At 66.4% G+C, this 22,143-nt stretch overlaps 1 protein-coding gene across 1 annotated transcript; it reads left to right on the top strand.

The window, feature by feature from the left end:
* The first annotated feature begins 735 nt into the window (after positions 1-735).
* On the top strand, positions 736-6,185 carry LOC126232363 (trichohyalin-like). The gene is made up of 3 exons (XM_049942638.1): positions 736-2,100; positions 2,189-2,530; positions 3,045-6,185. Exons 1-3 carry the CDS (start codon positions 736-738, stop codon positions 6,183-6,185), a joined length of 4,848 nt encoding a protein of 1,615 aa, XP_049798595.1.
* Positions 6,186-22,143: the final 15,958 nt, after the last annotated feature.

The raw sequence follows: 22,143 nt of genomic DNA, 5'->3' as shown, positions 1-22,143 counted from the left end.
GCTGTTTCTGCGCAGCTGTTTCTGCGCAGCTGCTTCTGCGCAGCTATTTCTGCGCAGCTGTTTCTGCGCAGCTGTTTCTGCCTAGCTGTTTCTGCCTAGCTGTTTCTGCGCAGCTGTTTCTGCGCAGCTGTTCCTGCGCAGCTGTTCCTGCGCAGCTGTTTCGGCGCAGCTGTTTCTGCGCAGCTGTTTCGGCGCAGCTGTTTCGGCGCAGCTGTTTCGGCGCAGCTGTTTCGGCGCAGCTGTTTCGGCGCAGCTGTTTCTGCGCAGCCGTTTCGGGTCAGCCGTTTCGGCGCAGCCGTTTCGGCGCAGCCGTTTCGGCGCAGCCGATTCGGCGCAGCCGTTTCGGCGCAGCCGTTTCTGCGCAGCCGTTTCTGCGCAGCCGTTTCTGCGCAGCCGTTTCTGCGCAGCCGTTTCTGCGCAGCCGTTTCTGCGCAGCCGTTTCTGCGCAGCCGTTTCTGCGCAGCCGTTTCTGCGCAGCCGTTTCTGCGCAGCCGTTTCGGCGCAGCCGTTCATGCGCAGCCGTTCCTGCGCAGCCGTTCCTGCGCAGCCGTTCCTGCGCAGCCGTTCCTGCGCAGCCGTTCCTGCGCAGCCGTTTCTGCGCAGCCGTTCCTGAGCAGCCGTTTCTGCGCAGATGTTTCTGCGCAGCTGTTTCTGCGCAGCTGTTTCTGCGCAGCTGTTTCTGCGCAGCCGTTTCTGCGCAGCCGTTTATGCGCAGCCGTTTCTGCGCAGCCGTTTATGCGCAGCCGTTTATGCGCCGCAGAAGCGGCTGCGCAGAAGCGGCTGCGCAGAAGCGGCTGCGCAGAAGCGGCTGCGCAGAAACGGCTGCGCAGAAACGGCTGCACAGGAACAGCTGCGCAGGAACAGCTGCGCAGAAGCAGCTGCGCAGGAACAGCTGCGCAGAAGCAGCTGCGCAGGAACAGCTGCGCAGGAACAGCTGCGCAGGAACAGCTGCGCAGGAACAGCTGCGCGGGAACAGCTGCGCGGGAACAGCTGCGCGGGAACAGCTGCGCGGAAACAGCTGCGCAGGAACAGCTGCGAAGAAACAGCTGCGCAGGAACAGCTGCGCAGAAACAGCTGCGCAGGAACAGCTGCGCAGGAACAGCTGCGCAGGAACAGCTGCGCAGGAACAGCTGCGCAGGAACTGCTGCGCAGAAACAGCTGCGCAGGAACAGCTGCGCAGGAACAGCTGCGCAGGAACAGCTGCGCAGGAACAGCTGCGCAGAAACAGCTGCGCAGGAACAGCTGCGCAGAAACAGCTGCGCAGGAACAGCTGCGCAGAAACAGCTGCGCAGAAACAGCTGCGCAGGAACAGCTGCGCAGGAACAGCTGCGCAGAAACAGCTGCGCAGAAACAGCTGCGCAGAAATTGCTGCGCAGGAACGGCTGCGCAGGAACGGCTGCGCAGGAACGGCTGCGCAGGAACGGCTGCGCAGGAACGGCTGCGCAGGAACGGCTGCGCAGGAACGGCTGCGCAGGAACGGCTGCGCAGGAACGGCTGCGCAGGAACGGCTGCGCAGGAACGGCTGCGCAGGAACGGCTGCGCAGAAACGGCTGCGCAGTAACGGCTGCGCAGGAACGGCTGCGCAGAAACGACTGCGCAGAAACGGCTGCGCAGGAACGGCTGCGCAGGAACGGCTGCGCAGGAACGGCTGCGCAGAAACGGCTGCGCAGAAACGGCTGCGCAGAAACGGCTGCGCAGAAACGGCTGCGCAGAAACGGCTGCGCAGAAACGGCTGCGCAGAAGCGGCTGCGCAGAAACGGCTGCGCAGAAACGGCTGCGCAGAAGCGGCTGCGCAGAAGCGGCTGCGCAGAAGCGGCTGCGCAGAAGCGGCTGCGCAGAAGCGGCTGCGGAGAAGCGGCTGCGCAGAAGCGGCTGCGCATTATCGGCTGCGCATTAGCGGCTGCGCAGAAGCGGCTGCGCAGAAGCGGCTGCGCAGAAGCGGCTGCGCAGAAGCGGCTGCGCAGAAGCGGCTGCGCAGAAGCGGCTGCGCAGAAGCGGCTGCGCAGAAGCGGCTGCGCAGAAGCGGCTGCGCAGAAACGGCTGCGCAGAAACGGCTGCGCAGAAACGGCTGCGCAGAAACGGCTGCGCATAAACGGCTGCGCATAAACGGCTGCGCATAAACGGCTGCGCATAAACGGCTGCGCATAAACGGCTGCGCATAAACGGCTGCGCATAAACGGCTGCGCAGAAACGGCTGCGCAGAAACGGCTGCGCAGAAACGGCTGCGCAGAAACGGCTGCGCAGAAACGGCTGCGCAGAAACGGCTGCGCAGAAACGGCTGCGCAGAAACGGCTGCGCAGAAACGGCTGCGCAGAAACGGCTGCGCAGAAACGGCTGCGCAGAAACAGCTGCGCAGGAACAGCTGCGCAGGAACAGCTGCGCAGGAACAGTTGCGCAGCAACAGCTGCGCAGGAACAGCTGCGAACAGCTGCGCAGGAACAGCTGCGCAGGAACAGCTGCGCAGGAACAGCTGCGCAGGAACAGCTGCTCAGGAACAGCTGCGCAGGAACAGCTGCGCAGGAACAGCTGCGCATGAACAGCTGCGCATGAACAGCTGCGCAGAAACGGCTGCGCAGAAACGGCTGCGCAGAAACGGCTGCGCAGAAACGGCTGCGCAGAAACGGCTGCGCAGAAACGGCTGCGCCGAAACGGCTGCGCCGAAACGGCTGCGCCGAAACGGCTGCGCCGAAACGGCTGCGCCGAAACGGCTGCGCCGAAACGGCTGCGCCGAAACGGCTGCGCCGAAACGGCTGCGCCGAAACGGCTGCGCCGAAACGGCTGCGCAGAAACGGCTGCGCCGAAACGGCTGAGACGAAACGGCTGCGCAGAAACGGCTGCGACGAAACGGCTGCGCCGAAACGGCTGCGCCGAAACGGCTGCGCCGAAACAGCTGCGCAGAAACAGCTGCGCAGAAACAGCTGCGCCGAAACAGCTGCGCAGAAACAGCTACGCCGAAACAGCTGCGCCGAAACAGCTGCGCAGAAACAGCTGCGCAGAAACAGCTGCGCAGAAACAGCTAGGCAGAAACAGCTGCGCAGAAACAGCTGCGCAGAAACAGCTGCGCAGAAACAGCTGCGCAGAAACAGCTGCGCAGAAGCAGCTGCGCAGAAACAGCTGCGCAGAAGCAGCTGCGCAGAAGCAGCTGCGCAGAAGCAGCTGCGCAGAAGCAGCTGCGCAGAAGCAGCTGCGCAGAAGCAGCTGCGCAGAAGCAGCTGCGCAGGAGCAGCTGCGCAGGAACAGCTGCGCAGGAACAGCTGCGCAGGAACAGCTGCACAGAAGCAGCTGCGCAGGAACAGCTGCGCAGAAGCAGCTGCGCAGAAACAGCTGCGCAGGAACAGCTGCGCAGGAACAGCTGCGCAGGAACAGCTGCGCAGGAACAGCTGCGCAGGAACGGCTGCGCAGGAACGGCTGCGCAGGAACGGCTGCGCAGGAACGGCTGCGCAGAAACGGCTGCGCAGGAACGGCTGCGCAGGAACGGCTGCGCAGAAACGGCTGCGCAGAAACGGCTGCGCAGAAACGGCTGCGCCGAAACGGCTGCGCCGAAACGGCTGCGCAGAAACGGCTGCGCCGAAACGGCTGCGCCGAAACGGCTGCGCAGAAACGGCTGCGCAGAAACGGCTGCGCCGAAACGGCTGCGCCGAAACAGCTGCGCCGAAACAGCTGCGCAGAAACAGCTGCGCAGAAACAGCTGCGCCGAAACAGCTGCGCAGAAACAGCTGCGCCGGAACAGCTGCGCCGGAACAGCTGCGCCGGAACAGCTGCGCAGGAACAGCTGCGCAGGAACAGCTGCGCGGAAACAGCTGCGCAGAAGCGGCTGCGCAGAAACGGCTGCGCAGAAACGGCTGCGCAGAAACGGCTGCGCAGGAACGGCTGCGCAGGAACGGCTGCGCAGGAACGGCTGCGCAGGAACGGCTGCGCAGGAACGGCTGCGCAGGAACGGCTGCGCAGCAACGGCTGCGCAGGAACGGCTGCTCAGGAACGGCTGCGCAGGAACGGCTGCGCAGAAACCGCTGCGCAGAAACGGCTGCGCAGAAACGGCTGCGCAGAAACGGCTGCGCAGAAACGGCTGCGCAGAAACGGCTGCGCAGAAACGGCTGCGCAGTAACGGCTGCGCAGAAGCGGCTGCGCAGAAGCGGCTGCGCAGAAGCGGCTGCGCAGAAGCGGCTGCGCAGAAGCGGCTGCGCAGAAGCGGCTGCGCAGAAGCGGCTGCGCAGAAGCGGCTGCGCAGAAGCGGCTGCGCAGAAGCGGCTGCGCAGAAGCGGCTGCGCAGAAGCGGCTGCGCAGAAGCGGCTGCGCAGAAGCGGCTGCGCAGAAGCGGCTGCGCAGAAGCGGCTGCGCAGAAGCGGCTGCGCAGAAGCGGCTGCGCAGAAGCGGCTGCGCAGAAGCGGCTGCGCAGAAGCGGTTGCGCAGAAGCGGCTGCGCAGAAGCGGCTGCGCAGAAGCGGCTGCGCAGAAGCGGCTGCGCAGAAGCGGCTGCGCAGAAGCGGCTGCGCAGAAACGGCTGCGCAGAAACGGCTGCGCAGAAACGGCTGCGCCGAAACGGCTGCGCAGAAACGGCTGCGACGAAACGGCTGCGACGAAACGGCTGCGCCGAAACGGCTGCGCCGAAACGGCTGCGCCGAAACGGCTGCGCAGAAACAGCTAGGCAGAAACAGCTGCGCAGAAACAGCTGCGCAGAAACAGCTGCGCAGAAGCAGCTGCGCAGAAGCAGCTGCGCAGAAACAGCTGCGCAGAAACAGCTGCGCAGAAGCAGCTGCGCAGAAGCAGCTGCGCAGAAACAGCTGCGCAGAAGCAGCTGCGCAGAAGCAGCTGCGCAGAAGCAGCTGCGCAGAAGCAGCTGCGCAGGATCAGCTGCGCAGGATCAGCTGCGCAGGATCAGCTGCGCAGGAACGGCTGCGCAGGAACGGCTGCGCAGGAACGGCTGCGCAGGAACGGCTGCGCAGGAACGGCTGCGCAGGAACGGCTGCGCAGAAACGGCTGCGCAGGAACGGCTGCGCAGGAACGGCTGCGCAGAAACGGCTGCGCAGAAACAGCTGCGCAGAAGCAGCTGCGCAGAAACAGCTGCGCAGAAGCAGCTGCGCAGAAACAGCTGCGCAGAAGCAGCTGCGCAGAAGCAGCTGCGCAGAAGCAGCTGCGCAGAAGCAGCTGCGCAGAAGCAGCTGCGCAGAAGCAGCTGCGCAGGAACAGCTGCGCAGGAACAGCTGCGCAGGAACAGCTGCGCAGAAGCAGCTGCGCAGGAACAGCTGCGCAGAAGCAGCTGCGCAGGAACGGCTGCGCAGGAACGGCTGCGCAGGAACGGCTGCGCAGGAACGGCTGCGCAGGAACGGCTGCGCAGGAACGGCTGCGCAGGAACGGCTGCGCAGGAACGGCTGCGCAGGAACGGCTGCGCAGGAACGGCTGCGCAGGAACGGCTGCGCAGGAACGGCTGCGCAGAAACGGCTGCGCCGAAACGGCTGCGCCGAAACGGCTGCGCAGAAACGGCTGCGCCGAAACGGCTGCGCCGAAACGGCTGCGCAGAAACGGCTGCGCAGAAACGGCTGCGCCGAAACGGCTGCGCCGAAACGGCTGCGCCGAAACGGCTGCGCCGAAACGGCTGCGCAGAAACGGCTGCGCAGAAACAGCTGCGCCGAAACAGCTGCGCAGAAACAGCTGCGCCGTAACAGCTGCGCCGGAACAGCGCAGCCGCTTCTGCGCAGCCGCTTCTGCGCAGCCGCTTCTGCGCAGCCGCTTCTGCGCAGCCGCTTCTGCGCAGCCGCTTCTGCGCAGCCGCTTCTGCGCAGCCGCTTCTGCGCAGCCGCTTCTGCGCAGCCGCTTCTGCGCAGCCGCTTCTGCGCAGCCGCTTCTGCGCAGCCGCTTCTGCGCAGCCGCTTCTGCGCAGCCGCTTCTGCGCAGCCGCTTCTGCGCAGCCGCTTCTGCGCAGCCGCTTCTGCGCAGCCGCTTCTGCGCAGCCACTTCTGCGCAGCCGTTACTGCGCAGCCGTTTCTGCGCAGCCGTTTCTGCGCAGCCGTTTCTGCGCAGACGTTTCGGCGCAGCCGTTTCGGCGCAGCCGTTTCGGCGCAGCCGTTTCGGCGCAGCCGTTTCGGCGCAGCCGTTTCTGCGCAGCCGCTTCTGCGCAGCCGCTTCTGCGCAGCCGCTTCTGCGCAGCTGTTTCTGCGCAGCTGTTTCTGCGCAGCTGTTTCTGCCTAGCTGTTTCTGCGCAGCCGTTTCGGCGCAGCCGTTTCGGCGCAGCCGTTTCGGCGCAGCCGTTTCGTCGCAGCCGTTTCTGCGCAGCCGTTTCGGCGCAGCCGTTTCTGCGCAGCCGTTTCTGCGCAGCCGCTTCTGCGCAGCCGCTTCTGCGCAGACGTTTCGGCGCAGCCGTTTCGGCGCAGCCGTTTCGGCGCAGCCGTTTCGGCGCGCAGGAACGGCTGCGCATGAACGGCTGCGCCGAAACGGCTGCGCAGAAACGGCTGCGCAGAAACGGCTGCGCAGAAACGGCTGCGCAGAAACGGCTGCGCAGAAACGGCTGCGCAGAAACGGCTGCGCAGAAACGGCTGCGCAGAAACGGCTGCGCAGAAACGGCTGCGCAGAAACGGCTGCGCCGAAACGGCTGCGCCGAATCGGCTGCGCCGAAACGGCTGCGCCGAAACGGCTGCGCCGAAACGGCTGACCCGAAACGGCTGCGCAGAAACAGCTGCGCCGAAACAGCTGCGCCGAAACAGCTGCGCCGAAACAGCTGCGCCGAAACAGCTGCGCCGAAACAGCTGCGCAGAAACAGCTGCGCCGAAACAGCTGCGCAGGAACAGCTGCGCAGGAACAGCTGCGCAGAAACAGCTGCGCAGAAACAGCTAGGCAGAAACAGCTAGGCAGAAACAGCTGCGCAGAAACAGCTGCGCAGAAATAGCTGCGCAGAAGCAGCTGCGCAGAAACAGCTGCGCAGAAACAGCTGCGCAGAAGCAGCTGCGCAGAAGCAGCTGCGCAGAAACAGCTGCGCAGAAGCAGCTGCGCAGAAGCAGCTGCGCAGAAGCAGCTGCGCAGAAGCAGCTGCGCAGAAGCAGCTGCGCAGAAGCAGCTGCGCAGGAACAGCTGCGCAGGAACAGCTGCGCAGGAACAGCTGCGCAGAAGCAGCTGCGCAGGAACAGCTGCGCAGAAGCGGCTGCGCAGAAACGGCTGCGCAGGAACGGCTGCGCAGGAACGGCTGCGCAGGAACGGCTGCGCAGGAACGGCTGCGCAGGAACGGCTGCGCAGGAACGGCTGCGCAGAAACGGCTGCGCAGGAACGGCTGCGCAGGAACGGCTGCGCAGGAACGGCTGCGCAGGAACGGCTGCGCAGGAACGGCTGCGCAGCCGTTTCTGCGCAGCCGCTTCTGCGCAGCCGCTTCTGCGCAGCCGCTTCTGCGCAGCCGCTTCTGCGCAGCCGCTTCTGCGCAGCCGCTTCTGCGCAACCGCTTCTGCGCAGCCGCTTCTGCGCAGCCGCTTCTGCGCAGCCGCTTCTGCGCAGCCGCTTCTGCGCAGCCGCTTCTGCGCAGCCGCTTCTGCGCAGCCGCTTCTGCGCAGCCGCTTCTGCGCAGCCGCTTCTGCGCAGCCGCTTCTGCGCAGCCGCTTCTGCGCAGCCGCTTCTGCGCAGCCGCTTCTGCGCAGCCGTTCCTGCGCAGCCGTTCCTGCGCAGCCGTTCCTGCGCAGCCGTTCCTGCGCAGCCGTTCCTGCGCAGCCGTTTCTGCGCAGCCGTTTCTGCGCAGCCGTTTCTGCGCAGCCGCTTCTGCGCAGCTGTTTCCGCGCAGCTGTTCCTGCGCAGCTGTTCCTGCGCAGCTGTTCCGGCGCAGCTGTTCCGGCGCAGCTGTTCCGGCGCAGCTGTTTCTGCGCAGCTGTTTCGGCGCAGCTGTTTCTGCGCAGCTGTTTCTGCGCAGCTGTTTCGGCGCAGCTGTTTCGGCGCAGCCGTTTCGGCGCAGCCGTTTCTGCGCAGCCGTTTCTGCGCAGCCGTTTCGGCGCAGCCGTTTCGGCGCAGCCGTTTCTGCGCAGCCGTTTCGGCGCAGCCGTTTCGGCGCAGCCGTTTCTGCGCAGCCGTTTCTGCGCAGCCGTTTCTGCGCAGCCGTTCCTGCGCAGCCGTTCCTGCGCAGCCGTTTCTGCGCAGCCGTTCCTGCGCAGCCGTTCCTGCGCAGCCGTTCCTGCGCAGCCGTTCCTGCGCAGCTGTTCCTGCGCAGCTGTTCCTGCGCAGCTGTTCCTGCGCAGCTGTTCCTGCGCAGCTGTTTCTGCGCAGCTGCTTCTGCGCAGCTGTTCCTGCGCAGCTGCTTCTGTGCAGCTGTTCCTGCGCAGCTGTTCCTGCGCAGCTGTTCCTGCGCAGCTGCTCCTGCGCAGCTGCTTCTGCGCAGCTGCTTCTGCGCAGCTGCTTCTGCGCAGCTGCTTCTGCGCAGCTGCTTCTGCGCAGCTGCTTCTGCGCAGCTGCTTCTGCGCAGCTGTTTCTGCGCAGCTGCTTCTGCGCAGCTGTTTCTGCGCAGCTGTTTCTGCGCAGCTGTTTCTGCGCAGCTGTTTCTGCGCAGCTGTTCTGCCTAGCTGTTCTGCGCAGCTGTTTCTGCGCAGCTGTTTCTGCGCAGCTGTTTCGGCGCAGCTGTTTCGGCGTAGCTGTTTCTGCGCAGCTGTTTCGGCGCAGCTGTTTCTGCGCAGCTGTTTCTGCGCAGCTGTTTCGGCGCAGCCGTTTCGGCGCAGCCGTTTCGGCGCAGCCGTTTCGTCGCAGCCGTTTCTGCGCAGCCGTTTCGTCTCAGCCGTTTCGGCGCAGCCGTTTCTGCGCAGCCGTTTCGGCGCAGCCGTTTCGGCGCAGCCGTTTCGGCGCAGCCGTTTCGGCGCAGCCGTTTCGGCGCAGCCGTTTCGGCGCAGCCGTTTCGGCGCAGCCGTTTCGGCGCAGCCGTTTCGGCGCAGCCGTTTCGGCGCAGCCGTTTCTGCGCAGCCGTTTCTGCGCAGCCGTTTCTGCGCAGCCGTTTCTGCGCAGCCGTTTCTGCGCAGCCGTTTCTGCGCAGCTGTTCATGCGCAGCTGTTCATGCGCAGCTGTTCCTGCGCAGCTGTTCCTGCGCAGCTGTTCCTGAGCAGCTGTTCCTGCGCAGCTGTTCCTGCGCAGCTGTTCCTGCGCAGCTGTTCCTGCGCAGCTGTTCGCAGCTGTTCCTGCGCAGCTGTTGCTGCGCAACTGTTCCTGCGCAGCTGTTCCTGCGCAGCTGTTCCTGCGCAGCTGTTTCTGCGCAGCCGTTTCTGCGCAGCCGTTTCTGCGCAGCCGTTTCTGCGCAGCCGTTTCTGCGCAGCCGTTTCTGCGCAGCCGTTTCTGCGCAGCCGTTTCTGCGCAGCCGTTTCTGCGCAGCCGTTTCTGCGCAGCCGTTTCTGCGCAGCCGTTTCTGCGCAGCCGTTTATGCGCAGCCGTTTATGCGCAGCCGTTTATGCGCAGCCGTTTATGCGCAGCCGTTTATGCGCAGCCGTTTATGCGCAGCCGTTTATGCGCAGCCGTTTCTGCGCAGCCGTTTCTGCGCAGCCGTTTCTGCGCAGCCGTTTCTGCGCAGCCGCTTCTGCGCAGCCGCTTCTGCGCAGCCGCTTCTGCGCAGCCGCTTCTGCGCAGCCGCTTCTGCGCAGCCGCTTCTGCGCAGCCGCTTCTGCGCAGCCGCTTCTGCGCAGCCGCTTCTGCGCAGCCGCTAATGCGCAGCCGATAATGCGCAGCCGCTTCTGCGCAGCCGCTTCTCCGCAGCCGCTTCTGCGCAGCCGCTTCTGCGCAGCCGCTTCTGCGCAGCCGCTTCTGCGCAGCCGCTTCTGCGCAGCCGTTTCTGCGCAGCCGTTTCTGCGCAGCCGCTTCTGCGCAGCCGTTTCTGCGCAGCCGTTTCTGCGCAGCCGTTTCTGCGCAGCCGTTTCTGCGCAGCCGTTTCTGCGCAGCCGTTTCTGCGCAGCCGTTCCTGCGCAGCCGTTCCTGCGCAGCCGTTCCTGCGCAGCCGTTTCTGCGCAGTCGTTTCTGCGCAGCCGTTCCTGCGCAGCCGTTACTGCGCAGCCGTTTCTGCGCAGCCGTTTCTGCGCAGCCGTTCCTGCGCAGCCGTTCCTGCGCAGCCGTTCCTGCGCAGCCGTTCCTGCGCAGCCGTTCCTGCGCAGCCGTTCCTGCGCAGCCGTTCCTGCGCAGCCGTTCCTGCGCAGCCGTTCCTGCGCAGCCGTTCCTGCGCAGCCGTTCCTGCGCAGCCGTTCCTGCGCAGCAATTTCTGCGCAGCTGTTTCTGCGCAGCTGTTTCTGCGCAGCTGTTCCTGCGCAGCTGTTCCTGCGCAGCTGTTTCTGCGCAGCTGTTTCTGCGCAGCTGTTCCTGCGCAGCTGTTTCTGCGCAGCTGTTCCTGCGCAGCTGTTTCTGCGCAGCTGTTCCTGCGCAGCTGTTCCTGCGCAGCTGTTCCTGCGCAGCTGTTCCTGCGCAGCTGTTTCTGCGCAGCAGTTCCTGCGCAGCTGTTCCTGCGCAGCTGTTCCTGCGCAGCTGTTCCTGCGCAGCTGTTCCTGCGCAGCTGTTTCTGCGCAGCTGTTCCTGCGCAGCTGTTTCTTCGCAGCTGTTCCTGCGCAGCTGTTTCCGCGCAGCTGTTCCCGCGCAGCTGTTCCCGCGCAGCTGTTCCCGCGCAGCTGTTCCTGCGCAGCTGTTCCTGCGCAGCTGTTCCTGCGCAGCTGTTCCTGCGCAGCTGCTTCTGCGCAGCTGTTCCTGCGCAGCTGCTTCTGCGCAGCTGTTCCTGCGCAGCTGTTCCTGTGCAGCCGTTTCTGCGCAGCCGTTTCTGCGCAGCCGCTTCTGCGCAGCCGCTTCTGCGCAGCCGCTTCTGCGCAGCCGCTTCTGCGCAGCCGCTTCTGCGCAGCCGCTTCTGCGCAGCCGCTTCTGCGCAGCCGCTTCTGCGCAGCCGCTTCTGCGCAGCCGCTTCTGCGCAGCCGCTTCTGCGCAGCCGCTTCTGCGCAGCCGCTTCTGCGCAGCCGCTTCTGCGCAGCCGCTTCTGCGCAGCCGCTTCTGCGCAGCCGCTTCTGCGCAGCCGCTTCTGCGCAGCCGCTTCTGCGCAGCCGTTTCTGCGCAGCCGCTTCTGCGCAGCCGTTCCTGCGCAGCCGTTCCTGCGCTGCCGTTCCTGCGCAGCCGTTCCTGCGCAGCCGTTCCTGCGCAGCCGTTCCTGCGCAGCCGTTCCTGCGCAGCCGTTCCTGCGCAGCCGTTTATGCGCAGCCGTTTATGCGCAGCCGTTTATGCGCAGCCGTTTATGCGCAGCCGTTTCTGCGAAGCCGTTTCTGCGCAGCCGTTTCTGCGCAGCCGTTTATGCGCAGCCGTTTATGCGCAGCCGTTTATGCGCAGCCGTTTATGCGCAGCCGTTTATGCGCAGCCGTTTCTGCGCAGCCGTTTCTGCCTAGCTGTTTCTGCGCAGCTGTTTCTGCGCAGCTGTTCCTGCGCAGCTGTTTCTGCGCAGCTGTTTCGGCGCAGCTGTTTCTGCGCAGCTGTTTCGGCGCAGCTGTTTCGGCGCAGCCGTTTCGGCGCAGCCGTTTCGGCGCAGCCGTTTCGGCGCAGCCGTTTCGTCGCAGCCGTTTCTGCGCAGCCGTTCCGGCGCAGCCGTTTCGGCGCAGCCGTTTCTGCGCAGCCGTTTCGGCGCAGCCGTTTCGGCGCAGCCGTTTCGGCGCAGCCGTTTCGGCGCAGCCGTTTCTGCGCAGCCGTTTCTGCGCAGCCGTTTCTGCGCAGCCGTTTCTGCGCAGCCGTTTCTGCGCAGCCGTTTCTGCGCAGCCGTTCCTGCGCAGCCGTTCCTGAGCAGCCGTTCCTGCGCAGCCGTTCCTGCGCAGCCGTTCCTGCGCAGCCGTTCCTGCGCTGCCGTTCCTGCGCAGCCGTTCCTGCGCAGCCGTTCCTGCGCAGCCGTTCCTGCGCAGCCGTTCCTGCGCAACTGTTCCTGCGCAGCTGTTCCTGCGCAGCTGTTCCTGCGCAGCCGTTTATGCGCAGCCGTTTATGCGCAGCCGTTTCTGCGCAGCCGTTTCTGCGCAGCCGTTTCTGCGCAGCCGTTTCTGCGCAGCCGTTTCTGCGCAGCCGTTTCTGCCTAGCTGTTTCTGCGCAGCTGTTTCTGCGCAGCTGTTCCTGCGCAGCTGTTCCTGCGCAGCTGTTTCGGCGCAGCTGTTTCTGCGCAGCTGTTTCTGCGCAGCTGTTTCGGCGCAGCTGTTTCGGCGCAGCTGTTTCGGCGCAGCTGTTTCCGCGCAGCCGTTTCGGCGCAGCCGTTTCTGCGCAGCCGTTTCGGGTCAGCCGTTTCGGCGCAGCCGTTTCTGCGCAGCCGTTTCGGCGCAGCCGATTCGGCGCAGCCGTTTCGGCGCAGCCGTTTCGGCGCAGCCGTTTCTGCGCAGCCGTTTCTGCGCAGCCGTTTCTGCGCAGCCGTTTCTGCGCAGCCGTTTCTGCGCAGCCGTTTCTGCGCAGCCGTTTCTGCGCAGCCGTTTCTGCGCAGCCGTTTCTGCGCAGCCGTTTCTGCGCAGCCGTTTCTGCGCAGCCGTTTCTGCGCAGCCGTTTCTGCGCAGCTGTTCATGCGCAGCTGTTCCTGCGCAGCTGTTCCTGCGCAGCTGTTCCTGCGCAGCTGATCCTGAGCAGCTGTTTCTGCGCAGCTGTTTCTGCGCAGCTGTTTCTGCGCAGCTGTTTCTGCGCAGCTGTTTCTGCGCAGCTGTTTCTGCGCAGCTGTTTCTGCGCAGCTGTTTCTGCGCAGCCGTTTATGCGCAGCCGTTTATGCGCAGCCGTTTATGCGCAGCCGTTTATGCGCAGCCGTTTATGCGCAGCCGTTTATGCGCAGCCGTTTCTGCGCAGCCGTTTCTGCGCAGCCGTTTCTGCCTAGCCGTTTCTGCGCAGCCGTTTCTGCGCAGCCGTTTCTGCGCAGCCGTTTCTGCGCAGCCGTTTCTGCGCAGCCGTTTCTTGCAGCCGTTTCTGCGCAGCCGTTTCTGCGCAGCCGTTTCTGCGCAGCCGTTTCTGCGCAGCCGTTTCTGCGCAGCCGTTTCAGCGCAGCCGCTTCTGCGCAGCCGCTTCTGCGCAGCCGATTCTGCGCAGCCGCTTCTGCGCTGCCGCTTCTGCGCTGCCGCTTCTGCGCAGCCGCTTCTGCGCAGCCGCTTCTGCGCAGCCGGTTCTGCGCAGCCGCTTCTGCGCAGCCGCTGCTGCGCAGCCGCTTCTGCGCAGCCGCTTCTGCGCAGCCGCTTCTGCGCAGCCGCTTCTGCGCAGCCGCTTCTGCGCAGCCGCTTCTGCGCAGCCGCTTCTGCGCAGCCGCTTCTGCGCAGCCGTTTCTGCGCAGCCGCTTCTGCGCAGCCGTTTCTGCGCAGCCGTTTCTGCGCAGCCGCTTCTGCGCAGCCGCTTCTGCACAGCCGTTTCTGCGCAGCCGTTTCTGCGCAGCCGTTTCTGCGCAGCCGTTTCTGCGCAGCCGTTTCTGCGCAGCCGTTCCTGCGCAGCCGTTTCGGCGCAGCCGTTTCTGCGCAGCTGTTTCGGCGCAGCCGTTTCTGCGCAGCCGTTTCTGCGCAGCCGTTTCGGCGCAGCCGTTTCGGCGCAGCCGTTTCGGCGCAGCCGCTTCGGCGCAGCCGCTTCTGCGCAGCCGCTTCTGCGCAGCCACTTCTGCGCAGTCGCTTCTGCGCAGCCGCTTCTGCGCAGCCGCTTCTGCGCAGCCGCTTCTGCGCAGCCGCTTCTGCGCAGCCGCTTCTGCGCAGCCGTTTCTGCGCAGCCGTTTCTGCGCAGCCGTTTCTGCGCAGCCGTTTCTGCGCAGCCGTTCCTGCGCAGCCGTTCCTGCGCAGCCGTTCCTGCGCAGCCGTTTCTGCGCAGCCGTTTCTGCGCAGCCGTTCCTGCGCAGCCGTTACTGCGCAGCCGTTCCTGCGCAGCCGTTCCTGCGCAGCCGTTCCTGCGCAGCCGTTCCTGCGCAGCCGTTCCTGCGCAGCCGTTCCTGCGCAGCCGTTCCTGCGCAGCCGTTCCTGCGCAGCCGTTTCTGCGCAGCCGTTCCTGCGCAGCCGTTCCTGCGCAGCCGTTCCTGCGCAGCCGTTCCTGCGCAGCCGTTCCTGCGCAGCCGTTCCGGCGCAGCCGTTCCTGCGCAGCCGTTCCTGCGCAGCCGTTTCTGCGCAGCCGCTTCTGCGCAGCTGTTCCTGCGCAGCTGTTCCTGCGCAGCTGTTCCTGCGCAGCTGTTCCTGCGCAGCTGATCCTGCGCAGCTGATCCTGCGCAGCTGCTTCTGCGCAGCTGCTTCTGCGCAGCTGCTTCTGCGCAGCTGCTTCTGCGCAGCTGCTTCTGCGCAGCTGCTTCTGCGCAGCTGCTTCTGCGCAGCTGCTTCTGCGCAGCTGTTTCTGCGCAGCTGCTTCTGCGCAGCTGCTTCTGCGCAGCTGTTTCTGCGCAGCTGTTTCTGCGCAGCTGCTTCTGCGCAGCTGCTTCTGCGCAGCTGTTTCTGCGCAGCTGTTTCTGCGCAGCTGTTTCTGCCTAGCTGTTTCTGCGCAGCCGTTTCGGCGCAGCCGTTTCGGCGCAGCCGTTTCGGCGCAGCCGTTTCGTCGCAGCCGTTTCGTCGCAGCCGTTTCTGCGCAGCCGTTTCGGCGCAGCCGTTTCTGCGCAGCCGTTTCTGCGCAGCCGCTTCTGCGCAGCCGCTTCTGCGCAGCCGCTTCTGCGCAGCCGCTTCTGCGCAGCCGCTTCTGCGCAGCCGCTTCTGCGCAGCCGCTTCTGCGCAGCCGCTTCTGCGCAGCCGCTTCTGCGCAGCCGCTTCTGCGCAGCCGCTTCTGCGCAGCCGCTTCTGCGCAGCCGCTTCTGCGCAGCCGCTTCTGCGCAGCCGCTTCTGCGCAGCCGCTTCTGCGCAGCCGCTTCTGCGCAGCCGCTTCTGCGCAGCCGTTTCTGCGCAGCCGCTTCTGCGCAGCCGCTTCTGCGCAGCCGCTTCTGCGCAGCCGTTTCTGCGCAGCCGTTTCTGCGCAGCCGTTTCTGCCTAGCCGTTTCTGCGCAGCCGTTTCTGCGCAGCCGTTTCTGCGCAGCCGTTTATGCGCAGCCGCTTCTGCGCAGCCGCTTCTGCGCAGCCGCTTCTGCGCAGCCGTTTCTGCGCAGCCGTTTCTGCGCAGCCGTTTCTGCGCAGCCGTTTCTGCGCAGCCGTTTCTTGCAGCCGTTTCTGCGCAGCCGTTTCTGCGCAGCCGTTTCTGCGCAGCCGTTTCTGCGCAGCCGTTTCTGCGCAGCCGTTTCAGCGCAGCCGCTTCTGCGCAGCCGCTTCTGCGCAGCCGATTCTGCGCAGCCGCTTCTGCGCTGCCGCTTCTGCGCTGCCGCTTCTGCGCAGCCACTTCTGCGCAGCCGCTTCTGCGCAGCCGGTTCTGCGCAGCCGCTTCTGCGCAGCCGCTGCTGCGCAGCCGCTTCTGCGCAGCCGCTTCTGCGCAGCCGCTTCTGCGCAGCCGCTTCTGCGCAGCCGCTTCTGCGCAGCCGCTTCTGCGCAGCCGCTTCTGCGCAGCCGCTTCTGCGCAGCCGTTTCTGCGCAGCCGCTTCTGCGCAGCCGTTTCTGCGCAGCCGTTTCTGCGCAGCCGCTTCTGCGCAGCCGCTTCTGCGCAGCCGTTTCTGCGCAGCCGTTTCTGCGCAGCCGTTTCTGCGCAGCCGTTTCTGCGCAGCCGTTTCTGCGCAGCCGTTCCTGCGCAGCCGTTTCGGCGCAGCCGTTTCTGCGCAGCTGTTTCGGCGCAGCCGTTTCTGCGCAGCCGTTTCTGCGCAGCCGTTTCGGCGCAGCCGTTTCGGCGCAGCCGTTTCGGCGCAGCCGCTTCGGCGCAGCCGCTTCTGCGCAGCCGCTTCTGCGCAGCCACTTCTGCGCAGTCGCTTCTGCGCAGCCGCTTCTGCGCAGCCGCTTCTGCGCAGCCGCTTCTGCGCAGCCGCTTCTGCGCAGCCGCTTCTGCGCAGCCGTTTCTGCGCAGCCGTTTCTGCGCAGCCGTTTCTGCGCAGCCGTTTCTGCGCAGCCGTTCCTGCGCAGCCGTTCCTGCGCAGCCGTTCCTGCGCAGCCGTTTCTGCGCAGCCGTTTCTGCGCAGCCGTTCCTGCGCAGCCGTTACTGCGCAGCCGTTCCTGCGCAGCCGTTCCTGCGCAGCCGTTCCTGCGCAGCCGTTCCTGCGCAGCCGTTCCTGCGCAGCCGTTCCTGCGCAGCCGTTCCTGCGCAGCCGTTCCTGCGCAGCCGTTTCTGCGCAGCCGTTCCTGCGCAGCCGTTCCTGCGCAGCCGTTCCTGCGCAGCCGTTCCTGCGCAGCCGTTCCTGCGCAGCCGTTCCGGCGCAGCCGTTCCTGCGCAGCCGTTCCTGCGCAGCCGCTTCTGCGCAGCCGCTTCTGCGCAGCTGTTCCTGCGCAGCTGTTCCTGCGCAGCTGTTCCTGCGCAGCTGTTCCTGCGCAGCTGATCCTGCGCAGCTGATCCTGCGCAGCTGCTTCTGCGCAGCTGCTTCTGCGCAGCTGCTTCTGCGCAGCTGCTTCTGCGCAGCTGCTTCTGCGCAGCTGCTTCTGCGCAGCTGCTTCTGCGCAGCTGCTTCTGCGCAGCTGTTTCTGCGCAGCTGCTTCTGCGCAGCTGCTTCTGCGCAGCTGTTTCTGCGCAGCTGTTTCTGCGCAGCTGCTTCTGCGCAGCTGCTTCTGCGCAGCTGTTTCTGCGCAGCTGTTTCTGCGCAGCTGTTTCTGCCTAGCTGTTTCTGCGCAGCCGTTTCGGCGCAGCCGTTTCGGCGCAGCCGTTTCGGCGCAGCCGTTTCGTCGCAGCCGTTTCGTCGCAGCCGTTTCTGCGCAGCCGTTTCGGCGCAGCCGTTTCTGCGCAGCCGTTTCTGCGCAGCCGCTTCTGCGCAGCCGCTTCTGCGCAGCCGCTTCTGCGCAGCCGCTTCTGCGCAGCCGCTTCTGCGCAGCCGCTTCTGCGCAGCCGCTTCTGCGCAGCCGCTTCTGCGCAGCCGCTTCTGCGCAGCCGCTTCTGCGCAGCCGCTTCTGCGCAGCCGCTTCTGCGCAGCCGCTTCTGCGCAGCCGCTTCTGCGCAGCCGCTTCTGCGCAGCCGCTTCTGCGCAGCCGCTTCTGCGCAGCCGTTTCTGCGCAGCCGCTTCTGCGCAGCCGTTTCTGCGCAGCCGTTTCTGCGCAGCCGCTTCTGCACAGCCGCTTCTGCGCAGCCGTTTCTGCGCAGCCGTTTCTGCGCAGCCGTTTCTGCGCAGCCGTTTCTGCGCAGCCGTTCCTGCGCAGCCGTTTCGGCGCAGCCGTTTCTGCGCAGCTGTTTCGGCGCAGCCGTTTCTGCGCAGCCGTTTCTGCGCAGCCGTTTCGGCGCAGCCGTTTCGGCGCAGCCGTTTCGGCGCAGCCGCTTCGGCGCAGCCGCTTCTGCGCAGCCGCTTCTGCGCAGCCACTTCTGCGCAGCCGCTTCTGCGCAGCCGCTTCTGCGCAGCCGCTTCTGCGCAGCCGCTTCTGCGCAGCCGTTTCTGCGCAGCCGTTTCTGCGCAGCCGTTTCTGCGCAGCCGTTCCTGCGCAGCCGTTCCTGCGCAGCCGTTCCTGCGGAGCCGTTTCTGCGCAGCCGTTTCTGCGCAGCCGTTCCTGCGCAGCCGTTACTGCGCAGCCGTTCCTGCGCAGCCGTTCCTGCGCAGCCGTTCCTGCGCAGCCGTCCCTGCGCAGCCGTTCCTGCGCAGCCGTTCCTGCGCAGCCGTTCCTGCGCAGCCGTTCCTGCGCAGCCGTTTCTGCGCAGCCGTTCCTGCGCAGCCGTTCCTGCGCAGCCGTTCCTGCGCAGCCGTTCCTGCGCAGCCGTTCCTGCGCAGCCGTTCCTGCGCAGCCGTTCCTGCGCAGCCGTTCCTGCGCAGCCGTTTCTGCGCAGCCGCTTCTGCGCAGCTGTTCCTGCGCAGCTGTTCCTGCGCAGCTGTTCCTGCGCAGCTGATCCTGCGCAGCTGATCCTGCGCAGCTGCTTCTGCGCAGCTGCTTCTGCGCAGCTGCTTCTGCGCAGCTGCTTCTGCGCAGCTGCTTCTGCGCAGCTGCTTCTGCGCAGCTGCTTCTGCGCAGCTGTTTCTGCGCAGCTGCTTCTGCGCAGCTGCTTCTGCGCAGCTGTTTCTGCGCAGCTGTTTCTGCGCAGCTGCTTCTGCGCAGCTGCTTCTGTGCAGCTGTTTCTGCGCAGCTGTTTCTGCGCAGCTGTTTCTGCCTAGCTGTTTCTGCGCAGCCGTTTCGGCGCAGCCGTTTCGGCGCAGCCGTTTCGGCGCAGCCGTTTCGTCGCAGCCGTTTCGTCGCAGCCGTTTCTGCGCAGCCGTTTCGGCGCAGCCGTTTCTGCGCAGCCGTTTCTGCGCAGCCGTTTCTGCGCAGCCGCTTCTGCGCAGCCGCTTCTGCGCAGCCGCTTCTGCGCAGCCGCTTCTGCGCAGCCGCTTCTGCGCAGCCGCTTCTGCGCAGCCGCTTCTGCGCAGCCGCTTCTGCGCAGCCGCTTCTGCGCAGCCGCTTCTGCGCAGCCGCTTCTGCGCAGCCGCTTCTGCGCAGCCGCTTCTGCGCAGCCGCTTCTGCGCAGCCGCTTCTGCGCAGCCGCTTCTGCGCAGCCGCTTCTGCGCAGCCGCTTCTGCGCAGCCGCTTCTGCGCAGCCGCTTCTGCCTAGCCGCTTCTGCGCAGCCGCTTCTGCGCAGCCGCTTCTGCGCAGCCGCTTCTGCGCAGCCGCTTCTGCGCAGCCGCTTCTGCGCAGCCGTTACTGCGCAGCCGTTTCTGCGCAACCGTTTCTGCGCAGCCGTTTCTGCGCAGCCGTTTCTGCGCAGCCGTTTCTGCGCAGCCGTTTCTGCGCAGCCGTTTCTGCGCAGCCGTTTCTGCGCAGCCGTTCCTGCGCAGCCGTTCCTGCGCAGCCGTTCCTGAGCAGCCGTTCCTGCGCAGCCGTTTCTGCGCAGCCGTTCCTGCGCAGCCGTTCCTGCGCAGCCGTTCCTGCGCAGCCGTTCCTGCGCAGCCGTTCCTGCGCAGCCGTTCCTGCGCAGCCGTTTCTGCGCAGCCGTTTCTGCGCAGCCGCTTCTGCGCAGCTGTTCCTGCGCAGCTGTTCCTGCGCAGCTGTTCCTGCGCAGCTGTTCCGGCGCAGCTGTTCCGGCGCAGCTGTTCCGGCGCAGCTGTTTCGGCGCAGCTGTTTCTGCGCAGCTGTTTCTGCGCAGCTGTTTCGGCGCAGCTGTTTCGGCGCAGCCGTTTCGGCGCAGCCGTTTCGGCGCAGCCGTTTCTGCGCAGCCGTTTCTGCGCAGCCGTTTCTGCGCAGCCGTTTCGGCGCAGCCGTTTCGGCGCAGCCGTTTCGGCGCAGCCGTTTCTGCGCAGCCGTTTCTGCGCAGCCGTTCCTGCGCAGCCGTTCCTGCGCAGCCGTTTCTGCGCAGCCGTTCCTGCGCAGCCGTTCCTGCGCAGCCGTTCCTGCGCAGCCGTTCCTGCGCAGCCGTTCCTGCGCAGCCGTTCCTGCGCAGCTGTTCCTGCGCAGCTGTTCCTGCGCTGCTGTTCCTGCGCAGCTGTTCCTGCGCAGCTGTTCCTGCGCAGCTGTTTCTGCGCAGCTGCTTCTGCGCAGCTGTTCCTGCGCAGCTGCTTCTGCGCAGCTGTTCCTGCGCAGCTGCTTCTGCGCAGCTGCTTCTGCGCAGCTGCTTCTGCGCAGCTGCTTCTGCGCAGCTGCTTCTGCGCAGCTGCTTCTGCGCAGCTGCTTCTGCGCAGCTGTTTCTGCGCAGCTGCTTCTGCGCAGCTGTTTCTGCGCAGCTGCTTCTGCGCAGCTGTTTCTGCGCAGCTGTTTCTGCGCAGCCGTTCCTGCGCAGCCGTTCCTGCGCAGCCGTTTCTGCGCAGCCGTTCCTGCGCAGCCGTTCCTGCGCAGCCGTTCCTGCGCAGCTGTTCCTGCGCAGCTGTTCCTGCGCAGCCGTTCCTGCGCAGCCGTTCCTGCGCAGCCGTTCCTGCGCAGCCGTTCCTGCGCAGCCGTTCCTGCGCAGCCGTTTCTGCGCAGCCGTTCCTGCGCAGCCGTTACTGCGCAGCCGTTCCTGCGCAGCCGTTCCTGCGCAGCCGTTCCTGCGCAGCCGTTCCTGCGCAGCCGTTCCTGCGCAGCCGTTCCTGCGCAGCCGTTCCTGCGCAGCCGTTCCTGCGCAGCCGTTCCTGCGCAGCCGTTCCTGCGCAGCCGTTCCTGCGCAGCCGTTCCGGCGCAGCCGTTCCTGCGCAGCCGTTCCTGCGCAGCCGCTTCTGCGCAGCCGCTTCTGCGCAGCTGTTCCTGCGCAGCTGTTCCTGCGCAGCTGTTCCTGCGCAGCTGTTCCTGCGCAGCTGATCCTGCGCAGCTGATCCTGCGCAGCTGATCCTGCGCAGCTGCTTCTGCGCAGCTGCTTCTGCGCAGCTGCTTCTGCGCAGCTGCTTCTGCGCAGCTGCTTCTGCGCAGCTGTTTCTGCGCAGCTGCTTCTGCGCAGCTGCTTCTGCGCAGCTGTTTCTGCGCAGCTGTTTCTGCGCAGCTGCTTCTGCGCAGCTGCTTCTGCGCAGCTGTTTCTGCGCAGCTGTTTCTGCGCAGCTGTTTCTGCCTAGCTGTTTCGGCGCAGCCGTTTCGGCGCAGCCGTTTCGGCGCAGCCGTTTCGTCGCAGCCGTTTCGTCGCAGCCGTTTCTGCGCAGCCGTTTCGGCGCAGCCGTTTCTGCGCAGCCGTTTCTGCGCAGCCGTTTCTGCGCAGCCGCTTCTGCGCAGCCGCTTCTGCGCAGCCGCTTCTGCGCAGCCGCTTCTGCGCAGCCGCTTCTGCGCAGCCGCTTCTGCGCAGCCGCTTCTGCGCAGCCGCTTCTGCGCAGCCGCTTCTGCGCAGCCGCTTCTGCGCAGCCGCTTCTGCGCAGCCGCTTCTGCGCAGCCGCTTCTGCGCAGCCGCTTCTGCGCAGCCGCTTCTGCGCAGCCGCTTCTGCGCAGCCGCTTCTGCGCAGCCGCTTCTGCGCAGCCGCTTCTGCGCAGCCGCTTCTGCGCAGCCGCTTCTGCGCAGCCGCTTCTGCGCAGCCGCTTCTGCGCAGCCGCTTCTGCGCAGCCGCTTCTGCGCAGCCGCTTCTGCGCAGCCGTTACTGCGCAGCCGTTTCTGCGCAGCCGTTTCTGCGCAGCCGTTTCTGCGCAGCCGTTTCTGCGCAGCCGTTCCTGCGCAGCCGTTCCTGCGCAGCCGTTCCTGAGCAGCCGTTCCTGCGCAGCCGTTCCTGCGCAGCCGTTCCTGCGCAGCCGTTCCTGCGCAGCCGTTCCTGCGCAGCCGTTCCTGCGCAGCCGTTCCTGCGCAGCCGTTCCTGCGCAGCCGTTCCTGCGCAGCCGTTTCTGCGCAGCCGTTTCTGCGCAGCCGTTTCTGCGCAGCCGCTTCTGCGCAGCCGTTTCTGCGCAGCTGTTCCTGCGCAGCTGTTCCTGCGCAGCTGTTCCGGCGCAGCTGTTCCGGCGCAGCTGTTCCGGCGCAGCTGTTTCTGCGCAGCTGTTTCGGCGCAGCTGTTTCTGCGCAGCTGTTTCTGCGCAGCTGTTTCGGCGCAGCTGTTTCGGCGCAGCCGTTTCGGCGCAGCCGTTTCGGCGCAGCCGTTTCGGCGCAGCCGTTTCTGCGCCGCCGTTTCTGCGCAGCCGTTTCGGCGCAGCCGTTTCGGCGCAGCCGTTTCTGCGCAGCCGTTTCGGCGCAGCCGTTTCGGCGCAGCCGTTTCTGCGCAGCCGTTCCTGCGCAGCCGTTCCTGCGCAGCCGTTCCTGCGCAGCCGTTCCTGCGCAGCCGTTCCTGCGCAGCCGTTCCTGCGCAGCCGTTCCTGCGCAGCCGTTCCTGCGCAGCCGTTCCTGCGCAGCCGCTCCTGCGCAGCTGCTCCTGCGCAGCTGTTCCTGCGCAGCTGTTCCTGCGCAGCTGCTTCTGCGCAGCTGCTTCTGCGCAGCTGCTTCTGCGCAGCTGCTTCTGCGCAGCTGTTTCTGCGCAGCTGCTTCTGCGCAGCTGTTTCTGCGCAGCTGTTTCTGCGCAGCTGTTTCTGCCTAGCTGTTTCTGCGCAGCTGTTTCTGCGCAGCTGTTTCTGCGCAGCTGTTTCGGCGCAGCTGTTTCGGCGCAGCTGTTTCTGCGCAGCTGTTTCGGCGCAGCTGTTTCTGCGCAGCTGTTTCTGCGCAGCTGTTTCGGCGCAGCCGTTTCGGCGCAGCCGTTTCGGCGCAGCCGTTTCGTCGCAGCCGTTTCTGCGCAGCCGTTTCGTCTCAGCCGTTTCGGCGCAGCCGTTTCTGCGCAGCCGTTTCGGCGCAGCCGTTTCGGCGCAGCCGTTTCGGCGCAGCCGTTTCGGCGCAGCCGTTTCGGCGCAGCCGTTTCGGCGCAGCCGT

This window comes from Schistocerca nitens, unplaced genomic scaffold, assembly GCF_023898315.1.
Source record: "Schistocerca nitens isolate TAMUIC-IGC-003100 unplaced genomic scaffold, iqSchNite1.1 HiC_scaffold_468, whole genome shotgun sequence".
NCBI lineage: Eukaryota > Metazoa > Arthropoda > Insecta > Orthoptera > Acrididae > Schistocerca > Schistocerca nitens.
This window is presented reverse-complemented; position numbering and strand designations above follow the sequence as displayed.